The 16,791-nt window shown below is 38.8% G+C and overlaps 1 protein-coding gene and 1 pseudogene across 4 annotated transcripts in view; one reads left to right on the forward strand and one right to left on the reverse strand.

Moving 5' to 3' along the window:
- LOC144373264 (transport and Golgi organization protein 1 homolog) overlaps positions 1–16,472 on the reverse strand; it is a 161,740-nt gene extending 145,268 nt beyond the window's left edge. The window contains exon 1 of one of the 4 annotated variants that reach the window (XM_078036367.1): positions 16,191–16,472. In XM_078036367.1, the coding sequence (XP_077892493.1) occupies positions 16,191–16,352 (162 nt within the window). In that variant the 5' untranslated portion in view covers positions 16,353–16,472. The remainder of the gene's footprint in view (positions 1–16,190) is intronic. The other 3 variants (XM_078036369.1, XM_078036372.1, XM_078036371.1) reach the window with 3 other exon arrangements.
- LOC144373266 (transmembrane 9 superfamily member 3-like) lies at positions 6,032–7,904 on the forward strand (annotated as a pseudogene).
- Positions 16,473–16,791: the final 319 nt, after the last annotated feature.

A 16,791-nucleotide genomic window follows, 5' to 3' on the forward strand; every position in this document is an offset into this window, starting at 1 on the left:
TCATGAAATATTTTCCTATATTTTAATTAAATGTAATTAATTTTAAAATAAATTAATGTTATGCACATCCTTTCTACTGTAGACATATAATGGTTTTTAAATGCATAATTTACTCCTCCTAAAATGTATTTTGAATCTTAATTCAATTCACATTTTTTAAATTTTTTTGAAAGCTATGGTATAGACTATCTCAGAATATACAAAGTTTATTTTAGGACCACAATATTACCTTCTAGAATATCATCTTTTTAATCTTGATATTCCATGGAAATAAATTTACATGTACTTTGAAATTAATCACGTAAAGACTTTTAACTAATTCTGTGAAGTTTTACTTATATACTGTATATTGGAATTTGGAGTGAATGAGTAATTGAAGAAGATAAAATCACATCTTTGAATGTTCTATATTGCACTTGATTTAAGGGATCATTATAGAAACAGAACTGTCCCTAACAAAGACTTCAGAACCACTTAGCACAGAAATAGCCATCTGACAAACTAAAGGGGAAGAGCTAGATGACAAAAAAAATTCAAAACTTAAGTAATACTGAAAAGCAATCACAAATACTGTCTTCTATACCATGCCCTGGCTCTTCTTTACATTTAATCCAATAAAAAATGCTTAAAATGATCTTACAAAGGAGGATGCCAAGGTTGAAAGAGTCAGAGTGAGGAGAGCCAAGAAGAATAATACTCAAAACTCAGAGCTGACATTTCTAAAATGGGATCTAAAGTCAGAAGTAAAATTATGTTCATGAGTTGGAAGTACACAAAAGTCAAATATCAGGATGAATTAAATGGTTGATTAAAAGTGCAGAGATAAAATGACCTTGTAATTGTACCACTTTTGACTTCCACAAAGAAACATTTCATGCTCTAGCCAACTGGCACATGACCATTGTGAAAATCAACTGTAGGAAGCAAGTGAGTAAGACACAAATATAATAAACAAGCCATGGTGATAAGAGTGAAAAATTAAAAACATGTGTGGACAAAAGAGAATTCGTCCATCCATAGACTGGCAGGATACCTTCTATTTAGGCCCATTTGCACACTTCTGATAAACAACATTTTGGCCAAAGTGTCTTCTGTCTGTCCTTTAAAATCCTTTTATACCTGCCTGCTTTTCCTCTCTGTAATTTAATTGAATTAAAAATAAAATATTTGAGCATCAGTTGTCTGTTTATCCATCTATCTGATGTTGGTCTAAGGGGAGAAAGAATACATATCTCAACAAGAAACTGTGTTCCTTCTAGGAAGTTGAAAAGGAGTGTGGGCAATAACACAAATGGATGTCACAAGGTGAGAAGTGAGATTCTTTACAAGGGCAGTGGAAGGAGAGATTACGTTCAGTTGAAGAGATTTAGAAAAGGCTTTATGAAGCAGGTGACATTTCAGAAACAACCTGAAAACATGTAAGATTTTGGTTAAGTGGAGCAAGGGAAGGGTTATTTTCTAGGTAGCATACAACCTATGAATCTGGTTGAATAATAGATAGGAGCTGGGTGTCAGAAAGGAGTCACCCATATGTGGCCAGGGTTTCACAAGCAGGAGCTAAGAAACTGCCTCAACATCTCTAGTGTCAATTTTATTCATTCCAAACAGAGATTTTGATGCACTTTCTAATGCTTTTTAATTTGTTCCCAACAGCTCTCACATTTGGAAAACTGGGAATCAATCTTATGAAATAATGTTTTATTATTTCTAATAATAACTAGGATGTTCTTTAGGATCACAGAAATCGAAATACTTTTTCTTTGTTGGCATCCTTTGGCTATCATTGGTTTAATAAACTTTCTAGAGCTATGCCTCTTTTACAATGTATCTTTTTGCAGTTCTTTCAAAAATTATTTATGCACATCAAGTAAGACATGAAGCCTTTTCTAAATCTCTTCAACTGCATGTAATTTCATGAAGACTTGACAATTTTCCATGTCAGAATTTAATCTTGCATTTCCTTATGTCATATCCTAAATGAAATATACAAATCATGTGTGTGTCCATGTGCTTATATTGACATGTGCTGTGATTTTCCAAGTCTTAAAGTCATGCATTGTGCTAGATTATTGAAATATTTAGTTATACATTCTAATTCATTTCCCAATTGAAAATATTTTAAGTCAATTAGAAAGTAAATTACATTTACCAGATATAGCTTCATAGGAGATTTTGGAAAGTTCTCTGCTTATAATTTTCTGAAGTATCTAGAGTGCCTCTCTGACTCTATAGAGACACAATCTTCTGTCCCTCCTAATATGAATTAGATAATTCCATTGCTCTGTAGATGTTCTGAAGGCTAAAGACTCTTAATGCTAAATTTATTGAGAGAATAAATCCCATTTTAGCTGTCTTGTCTCTGCCCTTTGGGTGAACAGAGACCAAAGAAATAAGAAGACATGTATTTATTCACAAAGGATACCCTCACATAGGAAATGCTATGTATTCTTGGAATCTTCTTTAGTTAATTGAAGAGATTATTTATTGAGGAAATAATTTATTGAGACCTGGGATTAAATACATAATTGATTTAACATCTCCAGAGTTACTAGCCATGCATGTTGTAAGTGCTACAAATCTAGGAAGCATAACTCACACAATCCTGCTTCAGAATGTGGGCAAATCCAGGGAAGCATCTCTTTCCTTCCTCATCTCAAAATGTTACTCCTGCTGCCAGTTTTTTCACCTGTACCCTCTCATCTGATTTTTTGTCCTTGGCATACAGTTGAGTGGTTTCTCTGCTCTCCTGTATTGCCAAAGCTATTTTGAGCTTTGTGTTCACATTAATTTGAAATACTTGTTGACCTGTTGTTTACCAGATATTGTTAGGGAATAGAGGAGAAACTTTATAGTTTCTTCCTCTTTCCTGTCTTCATTGACACCAGATTTTAACTTTGTATATGTTGTCTCCCATACTTAGAAGTTAAACTTGAAGACCTGAATCAAAGAGCAGATTCTCACTCTGGGAATACATTTTCCTTGATGTTTTTAATTGCTGATTAATTTGGTGAATCACGTAAGAGATGCTACAAGGTTTGGTTGCTGTTGCTTTAAAATGAATTAATAGTTTGATGAAAAATTTCAAACTATAACCCCTGTGACATGAATCTAGAATTGTTAATAATATGTTAGAAAATAACATTCTGAATTATACCTTAACATAATAAAGAAAATACAGCTAATGTCCTGAAAAAAAAGATTTGAGAAGGCAGTTTTGTCATTTTTAGTAATATGGATTTACTAAAATCAACAATTTACTGAAATAATGATATGGAAGTGGCAAATAAAATACACCCATTTCTCTTCCTTTTCATAAAAATGATCAATTGGTTTTGTAACATTTAGAAAATTAAGTAGATGTTTTTGTGATCAGTATACTTTTGGTTTCGTTCTGTTTTCTCTTTCTAAATGAAATCACTTTTTTAAAAGAAAAAAATTAAAATGCCACCTCATGATGGCCATTATGCTTTTTTAACATCAAAATTAAATGGACAATTGTAGAGGTTAACCCCCTTGACTTCTTAATCACTTTTAACATTGACTCCTTCTTCTTGAATAATCTTAAAATCTTAAAATTATTTTCTCTATCATCTCCCAAGATTCTGATAATTTTCTTTAATTCCTACTACACTGATATTCTGTTTAGTATCCTTCAGGTTTTATTTTTCCTCCTCCCTGTAAATATGGGATTTTCTTCTTATGATCCCAGTTAACTTTGTCCTGGAACATTTTAGTCAATCCTATAACTTCAACTACTGTCTGTTCAGCAATGAGCTTCAAATCTTTGTTTGCCTATCAGATCTCTCTCTTGAGCTACAGTCAATATGTCCATATACTTTATACATTATCCATCTCTAAATCAATAGATTCCCAGGTACACTCAGAATTTTTCCTATCTTATTTCTGAACCTAACCCTTCAACACACTGTAATATGGTCACCTTCTACCCAAAAGGCTGAGTCAGAACCTGGGCAGTCAACTTGAACATTTCTATCTTTTCCAACCCACATTCAAACTTTGACCCAGTCCTATTGATCCAACCTCTTTAAGTATCTCCCATACCAACCCTGCTCTCTCTGCTCTTACCACTACTATTTCAATTCAGGCATTTATCATTTTTACGTGAAGTACACAGTAAACTCCTAACAGATCCCCTAAGTTCATTCTGAAAATTATCTATCCACTAACCACACTGATCCTAAATCTTTTATTTTCAACACAGTGACTGCAAAGAAATCATATAACAATTTCATCTAAGAGTTGGGGGGGTATGGTAAAAGGAGGGTGACATCTTTAATTAAATAAATCATTCACCATAGAGTAACTGGGAAAATATTATCGACAAAATCATAATTGTTTTATAATGTTTATTTAGAATTGTCAAAATCTTTTAAAGGAGGCCATATTCTTTTTGTGAATATTGAACAAGAGTATGTGGTGTAAAGAAAGAAAGAGGAAAGGAAAAAGAAAAGCTAAGAAGCAATTCTGAATAAAATCCAGTGGGTTCACGTTATCCTTAGAATAAAGAGTCATTATGGCCCCGGTTTGTCTGCCACAGCATCTCATCAATGATTACTAAACAGAAATGCTATATAGAATGAAAAGTGAGAAACTGCTATATGAAATCTTAATGACCTTTCACATGCTTTGAACACACTTGAAATACCAATTATACCCCCCCATGAAGATACTGCAAACACACACACACACACACACACACACACCCTCTGATTCCTATTTTCTTTTCCTTCAAACAAAGAAACTCTTACAGTTGCCTTACAAAATCTCCTTTGCCAAAGTCAATTTTGAAGCTAAATAAAATGCCTCTAGCCTTTGTTTGCAATTTTATACGTTGTGTGAATACCTCTATTATATTACTTATCACAGTGTAAAGAAATGCATGGTTTGTGCATCTCTATTTCCCATGTACAATGAACTTCCTGGGGATAAAAATCAATTTTTTTTATCTTAGTAACCCCAACATCAAGCCTGACATGTGAATAAATGTTTTCTAAAAACTTGGACTTTTAAAAAAGTTTAGTAAATAAGAGGCAAAAACAAATTCCTTAATTCCTTACCTTAGACAAATAAGCTTAGATTTGTTCCTGATGGATATACAATTAAAAAATACCAAGAACTTTGAAGAATTACAATAATGATATATTGATGACCACTCTGAAAATCTGCTTTAAAATGTCTGTTTGTCTGCTTTCCTTATCTATCTTCTATTATGCTAAAGAACTGCACAGGGAGCTGAAGAAATGAAAACAGCCTTTATTTAATGCTCACATGCTTTGCACATACTGAAAACCATCCAGTCTGAAAACCAGTCTTTGCACATATAGTAATTGTGTGACAGATGGTCTCTGGCTTGTCACACAATTACTATATACACAGTATGGAACTAGAATCCAAAGTAAGCTAATAGATCGCAGCCAACTACACAATCAGGGAAAGACTCCCCATCAGGTCTTGTGATGAATGCTTCCTATCCTTGATCAGCTCCTGGGCACTGTGGGGCACTAGGATCCAACAGTCTGTCAATCAGGGCGCATGGTCCAGTCTTCAGTCTTTTGTCAACCCCTCCCTCTACAGCATTCTTAAAATTACTTCCTTGACTCCACTCAACTCATTACTTCTTCATTTACTTTTTATTTCACCTATTTGAAAGAAATTTATTTATATATTCTTTCAAAAAATATAGTCACCTTTGGCAAGCTCTATGCCTGGTGTGGGGGAGATTCAAATTGAGAACAAGTGATATCCTTGTCCCTATGAATTTTTTATCTTTTGGGGGTGGGATAAGCATTTTTCAAAAACTCACTTAAATCTGCACAATGCTGTTGTGGCTGAGTCAGAGAAAGAGGCTGGCAGGATCAGGAGGGCGGCACAGGAGCTGTTAAGGCAGGGGCATCAGCAGAGCAGCTGGGCCCAGGCCTTGAGTCTGCCAGTGTCCTGTGGATGCGAATCACTGCCGCACAAACACCAAAGGCAGAGCAATTGATGGGCCAGTCAGGCATGAGCGCTCAGGATGAGGCCTCTGCAGGGCGCTCCTGGCCTGTCAGCTTCTGCTGCACTGCTGCTGCTGCTGCCCAGGGCCCAGGCAGAGGAGCATCAACACATGTTCCCAGCAGAGGCTCCATATGGTAGTCTTTTAGGCCACTTCTGACCTTAAAGTCTCCAGTTTCCCAGTGGAAGGCCTGGCCCCAAAACAATCTCTTGCATTTGGTCTAAAGTTGATCGGTGGTTTAATTGCATTTTCACATTCAAGATTGGATGTTAAGAATTCTAGGAGTGGCTTTCACTTAGGACTGGATGGTTTTCAGAATGGTGAACTGGAGCAAGGCAGGAAAGTCAGTTTCAAGATACAGAAGAAGTTGTCTTATGGATGAAAACTGCTGGACCCTTCCAAAATTGCCTCGAAACATATAAGTACTTTTCACTTCTAATCTGTGTGGGGTCAAAAAAAGTAACAGTCATTACCATGAAGCTCTAGGAGAAACATTTCAAGGAGTTGAAATGGAATTTAGTGGTCTAGATATTAAATTTAAAGATGATGTGATGCCAGCCAGTTACTGTGAAATTGATTTTGATAAAGAAAAGAGATGCCTTTGTTTATGCTATCAAAATTCACTACTGGTACCAGATGCACATAGTTGATTTAGCAATATGGGGTATTATTGGTGAAGCAGATGAAAATGTACAAGTTTGTTATCTTTGGACCTACAAAAAGCTTGAAATAGATTTTAATGGAAATTTAATTGTTGGAGGAAATGTGAAACTGTTCCCAATACCAAAATACAGATGTCATATTTGGTAAAATGGAAAAATTCAGATGTAAAATTTGAAGAACGATTGCACAAATATCTTGTGATCCATCCTTTTTTCAACAGGGGATTCATTGGTTTTTAATTTTCAACTCCTTCAGGATGGTGATCTTCTTGATAGGCTTAGTTTCAATGATTTTAATGAGAACTTAAGGAAAGATTATGTCTGGTTCAGTAATGAAGAAATGGCTGACATGGATAGACTTAGGAGATGGATATGGATAGAAACAGGTGCATGGAGATGTATTTAGATCATCAAGACACCAGCTAATATTTTCCTCTCTACTTGGTTCTGGATTTCAGATATTTCCTGTGTTTCTCATTGTTATTATTATTGCAATGATAGAAGATTTATATATTTTTCTATGCTGCTACATCACCAATGAATGATTATTTTGGAAGAAGTCTGTATGCTAGACAAGGAGAAAGGAGATGGGTAAAACAGATGTTCACTGGGGCATTCCTTATCCCAGCTTCAGTGTGCTGCAGGCCTTCTTCAATTTTATATTTATTTATTACCATGCTTCAAGAGCCATTCCTTTTGGAACAAAAATCTAAATCTTATTGGTATAATACTTGGCTGAAATTTGTTAGGTCAGCCCAACTTCCTTTGTTGTGCCAATGCTGTGCCTTGTCCTATACTGGAGAAAAAATATTTTATGTAGCCTGCAGTTATTGTTTGCCTGGGAAGTATTTTACCTTTTGGCTCTATCTTTATTGAAATGTATTTCATTTTCACATCTATTATGTCTATGACTTCATAATGCTGGTTCTGGCCATCCTTTGCATTGTTACCATCTATGTGATATTGTGTGCACATACTTCTTGCTAAATGGGATTATAGGTGGCAGTGGACAAGTTTTCTCTCTGCTGAATCAACTTCAATCCCTGTTTACACGTATTCGTTTTACTAATATTTTTTTTTGAAACAAAGATGTATGGCTTACTTCAAACATCATTTTACTTTGGATATATGGTGGTATTTAGCACAGCCTTGGGGTAATGTGTGGAGCACTTGTTTACATGGGAACAAGGGCCTTTGTCAAAAAAATCTATACTAATGTGTAAATTGACTAGAGACACAAGAAAACCTGGAAATTTGGATCAATTTCTCTTTTATATGGGTAGAAGTCAGTGCTGTTTTCATCTAAACCCTGAAAGGAACTGAGAAAGGGAAATGGCCTTCCTGATAATAGGTGGCTCGTCCATGATCTCCACAAGTCAACAAAAGCACTCCTAATAGAACAAAAACCTCAGGCAGGACCACATGGTGGTCATATCAAAAACTGACTCTGAGGCAACAGAAATTACGGAGCCAACCTTTTTCTTACCAGGCATTACCTACCCCAGGTTTGCCCAGAACAAGGGGAAATGGCCATTTAGCGAGCAACCTCTTTACCAACATGGACTGTGACTCTCCAGTAATCTTCCCACCCCTGAGACAAAAGTACAAAAGTGATTGAAGATGCTCAATCACCAAGCTGCCTCACTTCTTGCCCCTGTCCTGACTCACATCGTGGAGTCATTGAATAAAAGACAGAATCTTCTAAGGGTCACTGCTCCATGTTTCTTTCTGAAATGCTTCTGTGTGGCTGTGGAGCCACCAGAAATCTAGGTAAACTGACTCTGACCACAGGTGACAGCCTGGTGAGCTTCAATTGGTGGACATTAGCATCATGATCTTGTTTTTAATGTTATTTGCCTCAGGTCCCAATATCTACTTTAAAATTCAGAACTTTTTTCAGCATCACAGATTACTCTGAACAGGTCTCTACATCCAGCTGCCATTTTGCAAGAGATATGGAAGAAAGAGAAAGAAAGATGTGTGCAATATTCTAAATATGAATTAGCAAAATCCAGATGTGAGGACGTCCATGGATCCCAGGGCCTGCCACTATAACAAAGAGACCAAGGAAAAGACACACAGGGCGGAGAACCTGCAAACCAAGAACTGCACAAAGACATACCAAGTGGTGTATGGGGTGTCTGTCTTAGCCCTTGAGCTTGTGTGCCCTGGTGCTGGTTACTTCCGGAGGAAGGAGGGACTAGGTCTAGGATGCAGCCATGTGGGATGCTGACAAGGTGCTGTTGTTGACTTGGTTCTAGGGTGTTCCACATAATTTTTCACTAAGTTACACTTTTTTTCTCTGTGGTCCCCTCCCCTGCTTTGTACTTTCATTGCCTTCCATTACTGTGACAAATATATGAGGTAATCAGCTTTAAAAGACACAGGTATGTTCTGGCTGACTTTTGCAGGCTTCACTCCGTGGTTGGTTGCCCTGTTGTTCTTGGACCTGGGGTGAAACCACATATCTACCTGGCAGTGCATGCTGGCAAGTGACTCACTTAATGGTGGCTGGGAAGCAGAGAGTGGGAAATTAAGAGACCAGGATTCCTCAGTCCCATGAAAGGAGGCCCTTAACAGGAAGCTCCCCACTAGCCTCCCCCTTAAAGATCCCACTTCCTCCCAATAGCACCTGTGGCTGTGATCAAAGCTTTCTCACCTGGGCCTGTAGGGATCATTCCAGATTCAAACTTTAGTAGTGGCAGTGCTTCATTTAAAAAGGAAAGGATTGGAAGTATACCCTCCACTGGTCTTTTCCTACAGATAGAAATCTAGAGGTGGAGAAGCCAAGAGCCCACTGGGGTCATCCCAGGCACCAGGAGAGGCCACAGCTTGACCAGGGAGGCCAGAGCAATGGAGGCATAGAGTGGAGGCCAGGTTCTGGATGCACTGGAAGTAAGAACCAGCACAGCTGCTGACTACTGAATGGAGCATAAAAAAAGATAAGATGGCAGCGGGGTGGAGCTCAGGGGCACAGTACTTGCCTGGCATATGTGAGGCCCTGGATTCTATCCCTTGCAGAACAAGAGAATTTTTTTTGAAGAAATAAATAGGAGACACAAGGTCAGGCCTCTGTTTCTCCTTCCTTTGTTGCACAACCAGACAATACAAAACTCTTTCAGCCTAGGATGTTATTGGTCACCACTGGGGAAAAACAGCAAAATGCAGGGAGATGTCAGAGAAATCTGCTTTGCAGCAATAACAGCCCCAGTTCCCCTGGCCTTCATTCTTGTCCCTGACAGGGGACTGTAACTTTGTTTCTGTTATCCCATTAGCTGAGGATGCCTGGCCAGGGCCCAGCAGGCAGCATTTACCTGGTCCAGGGAAACTGTCAGTCTAGACCCCAGAAGAGTCCTGGTTCCCCTGTGTCACCAGATCACCCACTGGGAAGGTGCTCTTGGAAGGAAGGCTGTCTGAAGCTTCAGTTGTTACAGGGTGGGGACTGGGGAGTCTGTAGCCACCTGCCCTGGGAGTGAGGGAACTGATCCCAGTGACAAATGCAGATGCCTCCTCCCCCAACTCACATGGTTAGTTGATTGGTGAGACCAGAAATCTGCTGCTTTGGGAAAAGGGGGAAAGTGAAAAAGTTTGCTTTAAGAAACTGCTGATTCCCAGTTATCTTATTTGTTAAGAAAAGGGGATTTACTTTTCCATGTACTTCTGCATTTAAATCTACATTCAGAGCCAAAGAAAAGAGTAGCTCAGATAGGGATATACACCTTGCCTTGACCTTTATCCCAAAAGACTTGCCCCTGAGGTAGAAAATCTCCTGTTAAAGTTAATTTTGCATGAGTCAATGAAGACTAATCCAATAATATTTCTGAAGCATCCTTAGCATCAATATGTAGCCTGTGCTTCATGACGCTTTCCTTACACAATCTCTCTTACTTGCAGGTCACCTGGCAGAATTCCTTATCTTTATTCACCAGATCCACATTTTAGAGTTGTAGTTAGTTTTGCATTCACTCACACAACCATTTATACTGTAACCACTATTTATTTGCCAACCACTGTTTCACAGTAGCTTATGATACATCAATAAACAAGAAAAATAGTCACCTGCCTTGTGGGTGCCATTCTGATGAAGAGAAGCAGACAACAAATACAATAAATAATCCAGTAATTCAGTAAAAGTAGATCTATGGGGGTGCAGAGTATCACAAGGGATCTGATGCAGGGGAAGGGACTTACTGTATCATCTTAACATCTTATCATAGGAACACAATCTCCAGAACCTGTCTTATATGTCTGCTGAAGAGCAACCTTCACTTTAATTTCATTTAACAGTGTGCCAAAATATATTAGATGAGAATACCAAAAGCCTAGAGAAAATACAGAAGTATTACTGAGCCTATGGAAAATGAAATGAGAGTGCCTAGGATTCTCAGAAGTTATTTATTAATAAATAACTTTTTAATCATGTTTTGTTTACAAAACTTCAGAGAATATGGAAAATATTTTAAATTTGTCGCTGATATATAAAATGTAAAAATTCTATGTATTTATAGAGTACCATGTGATGATTTGATACACCAAATAAGGTACAATGTTTATATCAGGTTAGACACCCACCTCCTTAAACATTTCCCCTTTTTATATGGTGAAAACATGTGGGATCTTTTCTTCCACCTTGTTGAAATATACCATATCTAAATGTTATCAATACTCACCACTTTACTGTGCAATAGCATTCCAGAAAATGTATGCTATTGGTTTTCATTTATTTATTTATTTGCCAATGAGCCTTAATTTTATTTATTTATTTAAATGTGGTTCTGAGTTTATCAATTAAGTCTAAATCCTCAGAGAACTGAGAAGAGTTCTCTTATTTTGACTTTCCAAAAGTATAAGTATGTTAATATATACCTATATTTGTTTCAAAAATATGGAAATGCGTATCTCCTTAACAGATATTAAATTCAGCACAATGGCCTATGGTCAGAGAAATGAAGGAGGTTCTCATTCTCTATTTTGTTTGTATGTTGACATTGAGGACTTTACATGTGTAAACTTAAAATCTGATTAAAATGAGAGATATGCAGTGATATTTTATAAACTAACCAGTGCACACTATGATAGTTAACACCCAGTAAGCTAAATAGTAAGTACTAGTTTTCCCCTCCAAACTCATGAAAGAGTAGAGTTTGAAACCTAGTTTGAATATCCAACTAATTACCTGGGGATTGCCATTAGGAAAAATTCAGACTTCCTTCCCTCTATCAATGTCAAGAAGAAAGCACTTTTTCCTGATTCTACCCACCAGGTATTGGTCTAATGCATCTTCCATGGCATCTCACACAATGGTCCAACCCAACCCCAGCCAGGCTCTCCACCATCCCCAAGTCTTCACCTGTGGTGTCCTCATGCAGGCCAATGTCAAAAGCCAGCTTATCAGTTAGAGACCACCAGATGCAGAGGCAGCACAGATACTAAATCACAGAACCAGAAGTGATTGCTCAATATTTACAGTCATGGTGGAGTCCTGTTCTGACAACTGATTTGATATGTGTCTCTCTCTCTGCTGCTTAGCCTTTTTCTAAAAATCTGGGACCCTCTGAACAAAGCCCAGGTCTTTATTGGCTGAGGCAGAACAGCCTTAGCATAGCATTCATTAGGAGCAATATTTAAAGGAAATGTGTAATTTTTCCCTCATAAAAGACTAAGGAAATGTGCTGTGTCGCAACAAGACAAATAACTGAATATGTGTTTCTACATCTCTCACTTCATGTGATATATTCATGATCCCCAGCTAGAGCACAGTGTGATCTGACAGTGACAACCGGATCCCAAGCAGAAATTGAAAAACTATTCAATTTTATGTTCTACTTCTGTTTTCCCTTCATTTTTTTAACTCTCCGAAATCCATCCAGAATTACTTGGTTTTAGTGTGCAGGATGTTGTTTTACTAAAATGAAGTTTGATTGTGCATGTGTTTCCCTAGGAGGAATTGGTTTCTCTCCAGACTATCATTGCCTCCAACCCCTAGGTTTTCCTAACCATATGGTCATGAAGTTTTGGGTCATTTTTCAGACCAACTCTCAGCACCTTGCTAAGTGCTATAAGGAAGAGGACACAAAATGAATCTGGTATGAGCTTGCAGTACACCACCATCTGCAAAAAGCACACTCACAGCCAGTAATAACAGGACCATGAAGAGGACACACTGTTCTGGGGATTAGGAAAGGCCAGGCCCCTCTCCAAGAGCTCTGAACAATTAAGGCAAAGTCTAGAACATTCCCATCATGGAACAGGGCCTTCCAGCTAAATGGCAGCCAGTGAGTATGTGAAGGCAGGAGATGAACTGATTGGGGGGAAGTCAGCACCATAGGGATATGTCATCTATGTGAGCTGGAGACTCGGAATTTGCCACCGACTATGAAGCACTGGCTCTCATGGTTATAGGAGAAGCTTCAAGGGTCTCCAAGCCTGTACTGAGTAAGCACAGAACTGTGTGTCTGACCTGGAGACAGGCAACTCACAGGGATCCCTGAAATTCACAGGTTTCAGATATAAACTGTGTTAAATGTCTGTTTTTCTCATGTGGGGGCAGGCCCCAAATTCCTTAATAAGACACCTAAAGCACAAGAATCAAAAAATGGGATGAATTCAACCTAAAAAGTTTTTTTTCTCAGCAAGAGAAATAATATGTGAGGAGAATAGGGAGCCTACATCCTGGAAACAAATTTTTACCCCTCACATCAGATAGAGCTCTAATCTCTAGAGTATAGGAAGAACTCAAACATTTAAAACAACAACAAAAATTAAATTAACCAATCAACAAATGGGCCAAGGACCTGAAAAGATACTTCTGAGAAGAGGATATACAATCAATCAACAAATACATGAAAAATGCTCACCATCTCTAGCAAATAGAAAAATGCAAATCAAAACTACTCTAAGATACCATCTCATTTCAATAAGAATAACAGCCATTATGAAGTCAAGCAACAATAAGTGCTGGGGAGGATGTGGGAAAAAAGGTACACTCATGCATTGCTGGTGGAACTGCAAATTGGTGCAGCCAATTTGGAAAGCAGTATGGAGATTCCTTGGAAATCTGGGAATGGAAACACCATTTGACCAAGCTATTCCCCTTCTCGGACTATAGCCAAAAGACCTAAAAAGAGAATACTACAGGGACACAGCCACAATGTTTATAGCAGCACAATTCACAGTAGCTAGACTGTGGAACCAAACTAGATGCCCTTCAATAGATGAATGGATAAAAAAATGTGGCATTTATACACAATGGAATATTACTCAGCACTAAAAATAACAATATCATGGCATTTACAGGGAAATAGTTGACATTAGAGCAGATTATGCTAAGTGAAGTTAGCCAATCCCTAAAAAACAAATGCCGAATGTCTTCTCTGATATAAGGGATGTGACTCAAAATGGGATAGGGAGGAAGAGCATTGAGAAGAAGGTTACCACTAAATAGGAAAGAGAGGTGGAAGGGAAAAAGAGGGAGAAGGGGAATTGCACGGAAGATGGAAGGAGACCCTCATCATTATACAGAATACATGTATGATGTTGCGAGGAGAAAAAAAAAAGGAAGTATATCACATTAGATGGGGTAGAGAGATTTCAGGGGAGGGGGGAAGGGGGGATAGGAAGGGCAGCAGAATAAAATAGACATTATTGCTGTATGTATATATAGGTGAGTGTATGACCAATGTGAGTCTGCAACCTGTACAATCAGAAAAATGAGAAATTATACCCCATTTGATTCAAATGTACGAATTGTCCAGAGAATTGTACTGTCATGTGTAACTAATAAAACAATGTCTGTTTTTATTACAGAAAAAGTAACAACTTTATATTGCTCTGACTTCCCAGACAAAAACAAGGTGGTGCCTGATGAAATCGTCTGTGAATTTCCTCAACAATATTACAGTCCTCAGCACTGCAGTTATTAACAGACATACCGTCTTCTAAGTTTCACAGTAACATTGAGGTAGATATAGATGCTATGATTATCCTACAAACTTCATTGAGTGCCATGGCAAGGACTTGGCCTATTCACTCTGTACTCCACACCTAGTGTAGTGCCTAGCACACAGACGTTGATCAAGCAAAGTGGTTAAAGGACCCAAAGAAATTTTCAGACACATTTAAGTTTAAAAAAACCAGAAAAGTATCCCAGGTTGTGTGGTGGCAAAAGTGTGCCTGAATCTAGAAGTCAGCACCAACATGCAGAGTAGACTCAACTCTAAGACACCATTAACACCGAAATGCAACAAGTAACCTCAGCTTAGCCACCACCCAGTGTGCAGGAGATAGTAGCTGGCTCAACAGACACCAGTGACCAGATAGCTGTCAGGTCCATAGTGAACTGGGATTCTTTTTCAGTTTTAACTAATTTGTGCTTGGGGATAAATTTTAATGGAATTCATATTAAAATCCCAAAGACAATTCTTCACAGAACTAGAAAAAGCAACCATGAAATTCATGTGGAAAAATAAGATTCAGAATAGCCAAAGCAATACTTAGCAAGAAGAGTGAAGTAAGACACACCATAATAGTATAGCTTAAACTGTACTACAGAGCCACGGTAACAAAAAACAGCATTGCATTGGCACCAAAACAACAGAGAGACCAATGAACGGTACAGAACAGAAGACACAGAGACAAACTCACAAAATACCGTTATATCATACTAGACAAAGGCACCAAAAACATACATTAAATTTAAAAAGTCTATTCAACAAGTGGTGCAGGGAAAATTGTAAAGCCACATAAAACAAAACAGAAAGTAAAGCCCTCTCTCTCACTCTTGACAAAACTCAATTGAAAATGAATCAAAATTTAGGCACTAGAACAGACTACCTGTGCCTAATAGAAGGAAAGGTAGGCCCACATCTTGACTATGACAGCCTAAGACCTGACTTCCTTAAGGAGACTCCTATATTCCAAGAAGTAAATTCAATAATTAATAAACAGGATAGATTCAAACTAAAAAGTATATTCTCAGCAAAGGACACAATCAATAATGTGAAAAGAGAGCCTACAGAATGGGAGAATCTTCCCCACATGCACCTCAGAGCATTAATCCCTAGGATATATGCAGAACTCACAAAACTTAACACCAAAAAAAACGCCAGGGTTGTGGCTCAGTGGTAGAGCACTTGCCTAGTATGTGTGAGGAACCGGGTTTAATTCTCAGTACCGCATATAAACAAAATAAACAGTCCATTAACAACTTAAAAAAATCTTTAAAACGGATTTTATAATTTAAACAACCAATAAGTGAAAATTAATAAAATCATATTTAATAACACTCAAATCAACATCAAATGAATGGAAAGTAAAAGGGCTTTTAAGAGTGGGTATACTCTCTCCCACTTTTCTGCCAAATGATGACTCAACTATTGGGACAGACTTTTTCTGGCTTCTTACCTCCAGAACTGTGGGAAATAATTTTCTATTCTTTATAAATCTCATAATTTTCACTATTGGAAATTAAAATTAACAAATTTCAATATTTAGACTAATTATCTAAAATATAACAATACCTTTGAAACCGGAGTTCGAAGACGAAGCTCCATGGCTTCTGCTGGCAGGTAGGCGCTGCCCGCGAGGGGCAGGGAGGCCTCGGCAGCAGAGAGAAGTCCTAGCTCTTCATGGCGGGCCATTCCACACAGGGCTGCAGCAGACCCCAGCAGATCCTCAACCATTTCTTCTTCTTTCGGCAGTCTCTACAAAGTCGAGGAACCATCTCCGGGAAACAAAGCAGGCTGGAACTTCCTCGGGACTCCGGAGAGGCTCCGGAGAGGCGAGGCGAGGCTCCGGAGAGGCGAGGCGAGGCTCCGGAGAGGCGAGGCGAGGCTCCGGAGAGGCGAGGCGAGGCTCCGGAGAGGCGAGGCGAGGCTCCGGAGAGGCGAGGCGAGGCTCCGGAGAGGCGAGGCGAGGCTCCGGCCAGGCTCCGGCCAGGCTCCGGCCAGGCTCCGGCCAGGCTCCGGCCAGGCTCCGGCCAGGCTAGGCTCCGGCCAGGCGAGGCTCCGGCCAGGCGAGGCTCCGGCCAGGCGAGGCTCCGGCCAGGCGAGGCTCCGGCCAGGCGAGGCTCCGGCCAGGCGAGGCTCCGGCCAGGCGAGGCGAGGCGAGGCGAGGCTCCGG

This window comes from Ictidomys tridecemlineatus, unplaced genomic scaffold (assembly GCF_052094955.1).
Source record: "Ictidomys tridecemlineatus isolate mIctTri1 unplaced genomic scaffold, mIctTri1.hap1 Scaffold_335, whole genome shotgun sequence".
Classification (NCBI taxonomy): Eukaryota; Metazoa; Chordata; class Mammalia; order Rodentia; family Sciuridae; genus Ictidomys; species Ictidomys tridecemlineatus.